We start from the raw sequence: 13,754 nt of genomic DNA, 5'->3' as shown, positions 1-13,754 counted from the left end.
TAGAAAACTTCCAAGTTTTATTTTGATCGAAGGCAGATGATATTTTTTTCTTTTCTCTTTTTTTTTTTGTACAACAACGTCTCACACACGACAGGTATAAGTATAGCCAACAAAATTAGAAAAAAAGAGATGGCACAAAGAAGAACGAGCAGACACGTAGTTCTCCCAGATTAAGCCACCAAAGTGATGAGTTTCGCAGAAGGTAATCCAGCCAGCTGCATAATTGTCTTTTCTCTATTTTGAGGTAGATTTATTTTGGGTGTCATTATGATTTTTTTTTTTTTAATGTTGAATCATAAATCAGATAACTATTTTAATCTTCTTATCTGTTGTCTGGCTATAATTTTGCTATTTACATTATAAACCATGACTTAAAAATGAGAGCCTAGTTATGCTATCCACCAGCAAAAAAATTATTTCCTATATTGCGTGCACCATATGGTTGTGCACGCCATCAATCACAACCGCTTATTCCTATAGCAGTGCATCGAGATGTACACTTGATGAATGAGGCCCACAAACAAGCAATTGTGAGTGATGGCATGCATGGCCACATGGTGCATGCAGTGCAGCGAATAATTCTCCTACCCGTGAGAGCTCAAGGTAGGCTACATCAAACCTACATGATAGGATAGATCATTATGATGAAAATTTTTAAGTTTGATACGGAGTTGAGAAATCATTAAATGCTGAATATGTCGAGATTAATTTTCACAAGCACTATTTAGTCGATATAGTAGGGATTACAAAATAACTTTCTGTTTCGGCATAGCAGAAGCCTTTATAAAATCATTTTGAAAGAAGAGATCCATTTTTAATGTCAAGACTGCAATGAGAAGATGGCTTATCCATTTCCCTTTAACTTCAACTTTATCTAGCTCAATAAAGCTAAAAGTCAATACTTATAAAAAATTTAGTCTTAAAGATACAGCTTTGGGTTAAAACCAAGTTACCATCTAGCACACATGATGCATGTTAGTCTGGGTGGCGAACTATCTTAACAAAAAGTAAACATGAAAAAAAAAACTAGGAGCATTCAAGTGGAGTTGTGCTCTCTTAGGAAGTATTATTATCCAAGAGAAGATTAGAGGATATATATATTGAGAGTATAGGAAGAACTTTAGAGGAGTCATGCCACTGGTGCTCATCTTATAAATAATAGAGATAAGGTGATACCCTTAGCACCATTATGCATCCTTTCCAAATGATTGTTCTTGTCTAAATAACCATAGAATTTGTAAAGTAAAATAAGTTCATTGGATAAATCTACTGAAATATAGTGTTCTACGTGTTAGCTTCTCTCTATACTGGCTAAGCTTATAACTTCTAGTCTCCATGCTGGCTAAAAGTAAAGCACATCAGAATTGGTGCCTTTATTTTGTTGGTATCCTACGATAATGAAGCAATTCTAATATAGCCAGTACCTAAGTATAGGATTGAAAATAATTAATGCATAGCAATGAATGCTTACACTGAATATTCTGTATATTAATTCTAACTTTATTACATTATTCTGTTTGCTTTTAAGGTGTCACTGAAAGGCACTAATGCAGTCCAACAATGCAACGAGCAATTAAATTCTAATTGTCCTTTTTTTCAGCAAATCACTATAAAAATATAGATTATATGCATAGCAAGATAGATTAATATCAACAAAGAGAATGTGAGAATAATAAGGATATAGAAAAAAGAATGAATACTTATGTAATACCCAACCAACGAATAAAGAACTGGGCCTAGCCTACTTAACCGACCCAGATGTAAGAATTGGAGTAGGAGACGGAAAAAAATATTATACATTATCTATTTGATACTTTTGGATCTTTTCATAGAAAGACATTTAGTGAATCTAGAGAATATTGGTGGTTTAAATTAGAGTTGCACAACAAAAGCGTTGTGAATTAAATTATTCTGAAATTGGTCGGATACGATAACTTTGATTTGAGAAGTATTATGACTTGATTTGGAAAAGCATCCTCAACTCTTGAGACTTAGGTAAGAAAATTTCGAGGACGAAATTTTTTTTAAGGGGAAAGAATGTAGCACCCAGCCTAACTAATAAGAAACTGGGCCTAGTCTACTTGATCAGCTCAGGTGTCAGAGTTGGAGTAGGAGACGAAAAAAAGGATTAGCTTTGTTCAACTTGGAGTAGGAGAGAGACTCTTCCTCCATCTTGATTTTCTATAGAAGTTAGAAAAGCTAGCCTCCAACAGTTATTTAAAGACTCCTACACCTTCTTTCGCCTTACTGTTCACAGGTTTTGCAGATCCCTACCACTAGATCATTGCTGATTTTCTTCTTCTTCTTCTCTTGGCATCCAATGGCCTTGACTCACGGTGCTCGCTGGAAACTTCAGTGCTCACCAAAGTCTTAGGTGCTGAGAAGGATTTTCGAAATTATTTGGACATGTAGTTTGGTTTCGCTCACAAATTAAGTAATGTGACTATTTTTCTAGATTTATTGTCAAATTATAAGATTATCATATTAATAAATTTGAATCACATTATTCATGATGCATGATTTGATGAATGGTAATTTATTACTAAATATGTTTTATTTTGAAATATTATGATGATGCATGTCCAGAAATATGGAACATGTTCGATTGATTTCGATATTGCATGATTTCTTATATTTTTGTTAAACTAAGATATTAATTACATGATTGATTTGCACTCTCAGCCCGACTATATTAAGGACCCTACCAATAGGAGCTAATATGTTAGTATTGATTTGTCCTAAAAGTTTATGTCGCCAGAAGATGAGGGACATACCGCAAGCAGATACACGATTCCGAAGGACTTTGCAACAAGATAATGCGCGACATACCATAAGAAGATATATGGTATTATGACATGCCATAGAAAAAATGTAGTCATAGTTTATGGTTGATGAGATGAACTTGATGATTTAAAAGAATTTGGATTTATAAACGGAATTTGATTTTAAGCAAGATTGAATTTGGCATGCCTAGTGTTTTGATAATACTATATACTAAGACTTGGTTTTGAATTAATGAAATCTATATGCTTATTTTCTCTAAATAATTATTTAATTTATTTTTTGCTTAATCTGGTTAAAATGTTCATTGCTTACTAGCTTGTCTAGCGTATTATTCCATATTTTACTATTTTTACGGATTTTGAAAACTAAGATGCACAGGGTTATGTTCAAGAGAGTGACTAGAAGCCGAATTTGATATCTTTAATTTATATGCGATTTGATTAGAATTTAATGTAAGATCTTCTAAATATTGTTGGTTTTATGAGACATTAAAATTTGATTCTGGTTATTTAAATTAAAATTTGAATATTAATTATTTAAATTTAGTTTGCTGCTTGTTTATGATATTATTAGGAAATATCTTGCATACTTTTAGAGAGAATTTTCTATGAGTATGAAGCAGTTGCCACAATCTAAATTATGATCTCGAGTTGGAGATATGACAACTTCTCTAGGCACCATACAAAGTATTTGTATCGTCGAAGAATTGTTTAGAAGTCTCTCCTCCTATATTTTTTTTTTCTTCTCTTTCTTTCTTCCGTAGATGATACTAAAAAGTCCTTTTCTCGAGATGTCTAGGGTTTATAGGTGTTCTTGTACCACCACTTCGACAATCCTCTAGCATACCTGGTAGCCACCTAAGTCCCTTGCTATGTGGCCGGCCATCTAAGGTTTCTCTTGTGGTTGGCGGCCTAGGGACCCGCTATCTATATAATCCTAATACATGGTGTGGGTCTGGTCGATAAGATCATTCTATTTGATTCTTGCAGGTACGCATGATTAGGGCCGCCCCAACCCTCAGGCGACTGAAGTGGTTGCCTAAAACCCCGGTTCAAAAAAGGCCCACTGCAAGAAGAGCCTCAAAGGCAAAATGGAAAGAAAAAAAGCCCTTCTGTGAGTTTGCCTTGGACCGGCCTATTGTAGAGAAAGCCTCAAAGACAAAATGACTTTAGGCCCCTAAATACATTGTGCCGCTCATCCAATCCCTTGCCGAAGATGTGTGTGTGTGAGAGAGAGAGAGAGAGAGAGAGAGAGAGAGAGAGAGAGGTGGGTCGTTGGGCCCCAGGGAACTTAATGAATACTCAAATAATTTCATACTTTATTGTCCAAATAGTTCAATAGCACGGCCTCTTAAAACAAATGTCCCTACAAGTAATGGGCCCAATACGTACAACAAATACCAGAATGTAATTAGGAAACAAATAATATAAAATAAACAACGACCCAACCCTCGCTAGATCTTTTCTTCCCCTTCGAGGTCCTTGTCCAAGCTTTCTACTAATTAATATTCTAGGGCAGGCTAACACTCGTGCCCTTCAATCTGTCACAACCAGTTTATAAGAAGACCTCCCTTTGGCATCTCTTCCACCCTTTCCTTTATTCCACCAAGCCCTACAACCTGCACGGAAATCATTTTATGAGCATCAAATGGAAAGCAACTCGAGAGCATGAGAGGTGATGAGCTCACAAAACTAACAAGTATACATGAAGAGTCACTTACATGATTAGGAAGGAGGGAAAGAGGCCATCGATGGGTTTATGCTTAGTAGTATTTGGGAGGTGGTGGTGGGGACTTCATCGGCGGTGGAGGGGACTTGTAGACATAGGGAGGAGGAGGAGATGGTGAGGGTGGTGGCGGGGACTTGTAGATGTAGGGAGGTGGGGGGGATTTCTCCGGTGGTGGTGGGGACGTGTAGGGGTAGGGAGGTGGTGGTGAATTCTCAGGAGGAGGAGGAGACATGTAGTGGTAGGGAGGTGGTGGTGACTTCGTCGGAGGAGGGGGAGACTTGTAGTAGTAGGGGGGCGTGAGCATGTTGCACTCCTTAAAGGGCTTCTCTGGGGCGAAGGCGAGGGGCTTGGCCATGAGGACTACCTCCTCGTGGGACTTGGACTCAACCTTGAGCTCGGCCCCCTTGTTGAGCTTGGTGGGGATGTTGCAGGGCGACCCCTTGGGCGCGGCGTCGAGCTCGGCCTTGCAAGCCTCAGCGCCATACTTGGAGAAGGGGAAGCCTTCGACGACGACGCTGTATTCGCCGTAGCTCTTGGTCTCGCCGTAGGCCACAAAGGCCTTGGAGCCGGCCATGCACGTCACCTTAACCGTGGCACCTGAAACCATATATATATATATACATACATCGTAGAATGAGCTGGTGATCTTATTAACTAATGAGTCAAGAACAACATCAGTGGACTCGGGCTTCAACCTTGTTCTTTTATTTATTATTGTTATCTCTGCCCACATGAAGTTTTTTTTTTCGTGTGTGTGTGTGTGTGTGTGAGGGAGAGAGAGAGGATATATGACTTGTGTTTAGTTAGTAATCACGATTTTTCAAACAAGTTGGCGATTGTTTAAATGCATGCAATTGTTAGTTTCTGGATAAGGGTTGCGATATTGTCAAGGGTTTTGATGATAATATGAGATTTGTTGCATAATCTATACAACAATATATAGTTGTAGAAACTAAACTCATCTTATCTAATCCCGCTGCAACATCATATTTCAACAGCCAATGACAATAGCATTTATGCCGGAATTTCAGTACGTTCTCCAATGTTTGAATTTTCTATGTAATGGAAACTTGATAGGGAAATGTCAATGGAATTTAAATAAAAAGAAAGAGGATAGATATAGATGCATTTATAGCTAGTGAGAAATGCAAGATTTTTTTTTTTTTCCAATTGACACGGTTTATAAAGGTTCCAATTTTTCATGACTAAAAACATGAAATTCAAAAGTATTCCAAATATAATGGAAAGTTGCCATTGTATACTATGAATCACCAATTAATTAGTAGTATATATATCACTTCTTTCATAATGTTGGCCTAGGAATAATTGGAATCGAGATAATTTTGTCCTTTTTTAACTCAAAAATTCCTACCTTCAAAGAGTTTCTTCATGTGGGAATCCACTGTGTCTTTCCAGTCATAGCACTTGTAACAATAGACCTGTCCAACTACCTTGACGACAGGCTCGTTGTAATGCGGAGGAGGAGGAGATTTGTAGGAGTACGGTGGAGGTGATTTTGATGGTGGAGGTGGGGACTCGTAATAATAGGGTGGTGGGGGGGACTTCTTTGGTGGTGGAGGCGATGCATAGTGGTAAGGTGGCGGAGGAGATGGCGAAGGTGGTGGAGGAGACTTGTAGACATATGGCGGAGGTGGTGACTTCTCAGGAGGTGGAGGAGACACATATTTGTATGGTGGTGGAGGTGAAGGAGAAGGTGGTGGAGGAGACTTGTAAACATATGGTGGAGGAGTAGGAGATGGTGATGGTGGAGGAGGGGATTTGTAGACATATGGTGGAGGAGGTGAAGGCGAGAGTGGTGGCGGCGACTTATAGTCATACGAATCACCGGAGACGGTGGCTGCTACATTGCTTGTGAAGAGAATGGCTAAGGCGACGGCAAGGGCCGGCAATAGATGACCCCTTCGGGGGTCGCCAACTTGAGCCTTCATGGCCAGCCGGTGAGAGGATGGGACTTGGTTTTGGATGCCAAAGCCTGTCTCACAACGGTGTATTTATAGGGGAAATTCGTTAGAAAGAAGCTGTCAAAAAGGTTATTATTGTCCTGGTTAGTCTTTGAGCATTTCTCCTTCCATAGTTCTCCTTCCCCTACCTCTCTCTCTCTCTCTCTTCTCAATGAGAAGTTGGCCATGAACGAGTCATAGGTACACATTAGTGGTCTGCAATTACCAATGAAAAAAAAAATCACGTAGTATACTTTCTTCAAGAGGTACAGAAAGTACTGAAGTCTAATTGTACACATATTCTGGTAATCATTTTTCAAATTGTTACTTCTTACAGATGCTGAATTATGTGTTACATGTTGACAAACTAATAGATCGAATAGTGACATCGAGTTAGACTTTTTCCTGCCTCCTTATACAATTAATAATAAGACGGGCTGCTGATTTCTGAAGGGACTCCAACAAATGGCAGCAACTTGCATGTGTTCAAGGCTTTCTATTAATTTTTTTCACAGACCTGGTCGCTTTTCTCTTGGAGAGAAGAAGAAAAACAAGAAAAGAAGTTAATGTTAAGTGTGAATGGTCCTTAATGCTATTGACCTATTCCGTCGACGTTGCATTCCTGCATGCCTGAAATGTCATAATCCCAAAATGACCTTGCTCTGCTTAATATTTCAAATACTTTTCTCTTCTTCATCTTGTTTTTTTCCTTGAGCAAGAACATTTCAAAGAGATTAAGACAAAGTCATGGTTATCATCAAATTACTAACCTGCATTTTGTGGATGATACACTAGTGCAATTTGGATGAGGATATGGAACATTTAAACTAATTTTATATGGATTTGAAGGTGTCTTTCTGTTGAAAATTATCTATCTGAAAGTTGATAAAGAGGCCACAAGAAGACTTGTTGTGCCCGTCTTACCTTATCACGGGCCCAACAACTCCAGCTAACCAATGTATCTAGGTTTACATTGACAAGAGCTAAGCTTCTTTTCCCTCCCCGAAGTAGCAAAGCTTAATTTGACATCCAATCGCTTAAGTAATGGGCCCACAGGTATAGGAGGGTAACACCAAATTCCATGCATGTTTGTAGGTTGGTGAACTAATACTATTTCCACCTTAGGATTACGAACCAACATAGGATAAACTAGCACAAATTTTGTACTAGCACCAAACAAATTTTTAATAACTAACGGTCTATTCTATGTAATCAAAAAAAGATGCCTGCTTTCAGGATAAGTAGGAGCAAAATCAAGGATATTTCTAACTCTCTTTTGACATACTGTCTGATTTTTTATTTGGGTTCCAAATTCTTTTCTATTTTTTTCTAACCAATTTTGTTCTTTTTTCCAAGTAGTAATTTCTTTTATCTATTTTAATAAAGCCACATGGCTCCTTATATCCTTTCTTTATCATTAAAAAAAATCTAACTATATTGTCCGAATTTTGTACCAGTGCCGCACTGGCACAGTATTGGTACGGTACAATACTAGATTTTTGTGACGTACGGAGTGTCGGTATGCCATCCATATGGATATCGGCATTGAATTGATACGGTACAGTATACTCCATATCATTCGATTCAGACCGGTACGATATATTTTGGTCGCAAGGCAACTCGCTACTCAGGTTTTCTAATTATTTTAATTTTTATCATAAAAATAAGTAAAAAATAAAAAATAACGATGTATCATACCATAGAAACAAACTAGAAAATAATGAGGTTATCAAAACAGCAAGTAATAAAAAAGTTGGAGAAGGTATAGAGTACTTGGCACGTTCAAGTGGAATATTGGACCCGTTTTACCGGCCAGAACTGGCAGCCACCTCAGTCCTCACACGGCAGAGATTTCTAGTTACCAAACTATAATATATAATATAATAGTAATGTTTTCCTTTTCAGGATGGCTGTGAACTTCTATTATAACTTTGAAATAGTCCAGCAGAAAACAGCGAGATCAAAAGAAATGTCATGGTGGGTGGTTAATTTGTTTCTTCAATGGATAGAAAACTTCCAAGAAAAATTATTTTGTTTTCATTTGTTTGTGAAAACATGTCACTTATTTTTTTAGATGCAAAGTTGAAGACTTCATATATAGAATCATTATAACTTAATTTTGTAACTATTATAAGAATATTTTGGCATATACTTGTATTATATGTGCTTTCATAAAATTACTAATATGAATGTGCACAACCTATGCAGTTTTGTTAGGGAGTAAGAGCATAATAATGGATAAAGTTGAAAATGGATAGTGTTTTGCAAAAACTTAAGGTAATCATTTTTCACAAAAACAAAAATAAGGTCAATATGTTTGGAGAATCCTATCAATTGAAAGATTGAATTTTGGACTTTTAACACAACATGTAGGAAACTAGCAAATTATAATTAAACCATTTGTTAATAGCTTTGCCATTGTAAAATCTTTTCCTCTTTTTCCTCTTCTTTTGTCTTCTTTTTCGTTTTTTTTTTAGTTCTATGCTAGAAAATAACACAACAACTATTAATATCCAATAAGACACTTTTCTCTTTCATCTTACATTATGATGCTTTTGACAACAATTAATCCACTAATTGGTTTACATAAGAGCATTCCTAATATGATGATGACAATGCGATGTATTAGGGTATAACATTTTTTTCATCCATCATTATCATTGGATTGTATATGCTTACGTGTAAACGTAGCCCTCTATCAATTAGATAGCTAATAGATGGTCTTTCTCAATGCTTTGGTCTTAAGGGAGATGCTGACCAAATCATCAAAGCATACTTGCTAGCCATTTGGCGGGGTTGGAAAGGTTTAAAGTCAAAGGATGGCTTGAGATTTTGGATTTTTCCACCTTCATTTTCATGTAAGTAAGATTTTAAATATCATATTATTTTGTCGTAAGGATATCTCACCAAAACCGAAAGTTATAATGATTATAACAATTATTATTTATCTCAAAAATATTGTATTGAATTTTTAATATGAAAAATGATTATTGAAATAATGACTATCATAACGGTATTATAAAAAAGGAAAATGATAGAAAATATCAGCATTGATTTTTCTTTTATTTTTGTTAGATAAAATAATATATTTACTGGATTGTACAATTTTTTTTGGAAGGAGTAAAAGTAAAGAATTACTTTATCAAAGAAATTACAAGTAAAAGTAATGGTTATTATTATTTTTTTTAGCAGTTCATTATAACATGTAATAATAAAAAAACAATGATTGTTATGTTTTTCATGTTATTTATCTTAATAATGTAAGATAGCGTAGTCGAAGTTGTTACAATAGCCTTTAAAACAATTATGGTAGCATTTTTAAAAATCGCGCATATGAGTTCAAGGGCATGAAAGGCTTTCTGAGAATCAAATGGCCAAAAATTGGAAGGTACAAGATGGAAACATCGAAATATCTTAAATTGAAATTCCAATTTACAAGTAATACTTTGGGACATATTTGGAGGTTGAGGTGCACCTGTCTAAACACTTGAAACCTTTCTTAGAATCTCAAAATCTTAAGATTTCTAGATAGCCAATGCACTGTGGGGTTATACGGCACTCTAGCAACTTTGTAAGGCATTTTGCTTGAGTTGTTTGACTTTGCCATCTAGAACTAAAAGAGTATTGATAGCAAAGGTAGGAGCTCCCAAGAGGTGAGAATTCTAGCAATAAAAGGAATGGTCATGAGAATAACAGCAGGACTCCTTTTCTTTTGATCAGAGATATATATATAAGCATAGTTTAAGAGGTTAGGATACTTCCATGAACTTATGGATAGACCCCAAAGAAAAGGAAAATGAACAGTGAATGAACTAGTATTGACAAGATTTGGTGGCCTTGGAATATAAGTAGTATTCTATGGCTTGAAATCCAACTCTAGGCATACATGATAGTATGTAACATATAATGCGATATTAAGGATTGTGGATTAGTTGTAAAGTCTCTATTAGAATATTATACAAAATCACAAACAGATGATGGTTCAGTTGTTTAAACATAACCTTATAGATGCTCTCTCTCAAAAAAAAAAAAAGAAGAAAGGAGAGCCAAATGTAGATTACCATGGCTTCAACAAGGCATTTTGTTCATTAATCTGGCAATAAAGACTAGCCAACTTAAAGTACAAAGTCAAAATGATTTCCTAAAGTACAAGTTATGATTCTTCTCATGCTTGGTCATGAGAAAATTGTTTGTATATGTTTCTTATATATAACATGAACAGCCCAAGAATTCCATTAAGCCATTGATTTTGCCAAAATTGGGATTTTCTTGATCTAGTATTAGATCATTCCGCTTATAAGAATAAAAGGCTGAAGCAGACTATTCCATCCATTATTTAATTCTTTGTATTTCATTTTTTTATCTAGTAATTAAATTAACTTTTTATTGGATAGCTGAATTAAGTGTGGCATAATGCCATGTGAAAAGGAACTGACATTGCAGGCCTTCGATATTTCAAGGTAAATACACTGAAAGTTTTGATTTCTAATAGTTGAAATGGCTAATGATTATGTCGAGAAATTACCATTTTGCTTCAACCATGCATGATAGTTGTGCTTATTCCAGGTTCAACTAACCTGATATGTTAAACTAAGGTAGACCTGCTCTCTAGCTTGACAAAGATGGGTTATGTGGCATTGGCATGCCTTAGTCCTAAATCATTATTATTGATATGTACTTCATAGCAATACATGCACTTTACAATCACTAATTAAACAAACTGCCAACTAATACAAAGACAAGAAGGAATGATCAAGATGGCGGTCTTGCTTTCTTAGATGCATAAACTCTAATCTTATTCTAACATCGTCTCGTTTGTACTTTAGATACCTAACTGGAAAGCAAGAAAGTTAAGAGATTAGGTTGATAACTTATTGAATCAGGAACAAAGGGGCCAAGAGAATTATATTCCTTAGGGCTTGTTTGAATATTCTAGTCAGGCCTCGTGGCTCGTTTAGCTTACAACCTTTTGAAAGTCCATCTAAGTTCTAGTCTAATTACAAGTCTAAGAGTCTGTTGGTATGCAAGAATAAGTAAAAAAAACCCATGAAAACTTTTTTATCCTCCCACAGGATCCGAGCTAGGAGCTTTGGGTTGATATGGATCATCCAAATAGATTGCCCAATCTACAACATCAGCAGAAAATTCAGTCTAATCCTTCTGAATTTTCCAAACGAACCCTTAATAATATAAATCAAATCTCTTATGTGGTTTCCCATCCCAAAGAGTCTTTTTTGCTAGATTTTTCAAACAAGGCCTTAATAGTATAATTCAAATCTCTTATGTGGTTTCCCATCCGAAGAAATCTACATGCATTGCAAGCTAATCAAAGTGCATGACATGTAATCTAGATGGATAAGGGAGGGGTTAGAATAATGTACATGAAATTTGGATTTTATGAGTTTTTGGCATTGTCTGGTCCGAGTTTAGATCTTTCTTTGACAATGATTTGAGGAAGGTTTTAATCCCTTGGATTCGTACTACGTACAAGTCCATGTTCAATGACATAAGCAGGAAATTGTGGAAGCTTCCCGTTGAGGACTTCTGCTAGCCAATTCGGAATCCTATCCCCAAAAACCACGTCCAACTTGAGGATATGAAAGACTTCTTTTGAGCTCCTTTCCTAAAAGATTGATTGTTTTGGCTATTTAGAACTTGTTTGGCATTGTTTTTATTATTTATTATTTATTTTAAAAAATAGAATTATAAAAATCAAAACAAAAATTATAATTAGTACTATTATTTTTATTTTTTGATTTTAAAAATATTTTTATTATTTCTAAATAATAAAAAATCCTTATTTTTAATATTTTAAAAATAATAAACTCATATTTTGACTATCACCCCCAACACCACCTCTACCATAACTATTACCACCAGTACCCCGACATCGTTGTCACCACTGTTGCCACCCTCACTGCTGGCACATGTTGTTGCTATCGTTGAACCAGGAGGAGGATCAGATCTTTCATAAGTCAAGCAGTAATGGCAAATTTTTTATGACTTCTTTATACCTATTTCTTAATAAGGGGGCATTAAGTGTAGGTTCACATCTTTTTTTTGGAATTTTAGTGTTGCTATTAAGATTTAATGTTTCCTTTGGTTATGTTGGAGAAAAAAACTAAATATCATAGAGATGATTGGAAAGAAACTAGGTAAAAACCATGGTGAATGTGTGTTGTGGAACTAGATTTCAGAGATGGTGGACCATCTGTTTTCTTACTACCACTTCTTCTCATCTATTTGGATGAATATATGCTTGGCTCCTAGGGTGCTACATTCTCAATCCTCTTTTAGTTACTATTGTCCCGACTGGATTTAGAGGAACTTTAGAAAAAAGTTCAATTAGTTGTTCTTATGCTTCTCGTAGCTATTGTATGGGCATGTTGGAAAGAATGGAATTTTAGGATTTTGCTTGTTAAACATTCAACTGTTGTGGCTATAGCCTCGAAAGGACTTCACACCTTCAATGACAGGTCTACATTATGTGATCAGGATCTTTGTTAGAATTTGGGAGAGTTTGGGCTGTAATTTTTCTCTCTAATCTCTATAAAAATCAGGTAGCTATCTCTGCATCCCTTGCATTAAAAAAAACATATTATTGCTATCATTGCCAATTCTGCCACATTGCTGGCATCTTGACTACTGCTACCATTACCATCAGTATTACTACCATCACTGTCTCCACCACACCGCTATCATAACCATTACCTCTACCACATCGTTGGTACCCTTGCACTACTATTGTTGCTGCCATAGCTAGCATTACCAATGTCGCTATTATTGCTGCCACGAGGCCCACAACCATCACTTTATCTCTACCATATAGCCGATGCCATCTTCATCACTTGTGCTATACCATACCTTCCATCAGTACAATCATCGCCTCACTACCTCTACTCCAATCACTACCATTTCCATCACCATTAATATTTTTGTTTTAAAAATAATTAATCATACCAAACAAGTTTATGTTTTTAAAAATTAGATACAGTAGAAATAGAATTTTTATTTTTATAATTCTAAAAATAGAAAAAATAAAAGCGATGCAAAATGGCACCTCAATTATCTCTCTTTTTTTTAATTGATGGCCTCCATTGCAGCAATTAGCATAGCACCGGTCAATACTTAAATACATGCATCTTGCTTATGATATGTATTGCACATATTGAAAATAATATTTCAAATAATGTTACAATAGAATAATATTGTGTAATACTATAATATATTATTATATAATATTACTGCCATTTTCATATATCAAAATATTATATTATATTA

The 13,754-nt window shown here is 35.6% G+C and overlaps 1 protein-coding gene across 1 annotated transcript; it reads right to left on the bottom strand.

Moving 5' to 3' along the window:
• Positions 1 to 4,076: 4,076 nt before the first annotated feature.
• On the bottom strand, positions 4,077 to 6,491 carry LOC103708600 (Proline-rich extensin-like family protein). Its single transcript, XM_008793611.3, has 3 exons — positions 5,885 to 6,491; positions 4,505 to 5,109; positions 4,077 to 4,402 (listed from the first exon to the last, which is right to left on the bottom strand). The coding sequence occupies exons 1-2, from the start codon at positions 6,459 to 6,461 to the stop codon at positions 4,547 to 4,549; spliced, it is 1,140 nt and encodes a 379-aa protein (XP_008791833.2). The 5' UTR covers positions 6,462 to 6,491; the 3' UTR covers positions 4,077 to 4,402; positions 4,505 to 4,546.
• Between the last annotated feature and the right edge of the window lie 7,263 nt (positions 6,492 to 13,754).

This window comes from Phoenix dactylifera, chromosome 13 (assembly GCF_051530095.1).
Source record: "Phoenix dactylifera cultivar Ajwa chromosome 13, Ajwa_hap1_PhDact_Kaust_v1.1, whole genome shotgun sequence".
Taxonomy (NCBI): domain Eukaryota; kingdom Viridiplantae; phylum Streptophyta; class Magnoliopsida; order Arecales; family Arecaceae; genus Phoenix; species Phoenix dactylifera.
The sequence above is the reverse complement of the archived record's forward strand: the minus strand, read 5'-3'. Positions and strand labels throughout refer to the sequence as shown.

Excerpts from the sequence above, each read along its gene's own strand:
- LOC103708600 (XM_008793611.3), bottom strand. The coding sequence starts at position 6,461 with ATGAAGGCTCAAGTTGGCGACCCCCGAAGGGGTCATCTATTGCCGGCC. Across the intron at positions 5,110-5,884 it reads CATGAAGAAACTCTTTGAAG|GTGCCACGGTTAAGGTGACG; the intron begins GTAGGAATTTTT and ends ATATGGTTTCAG.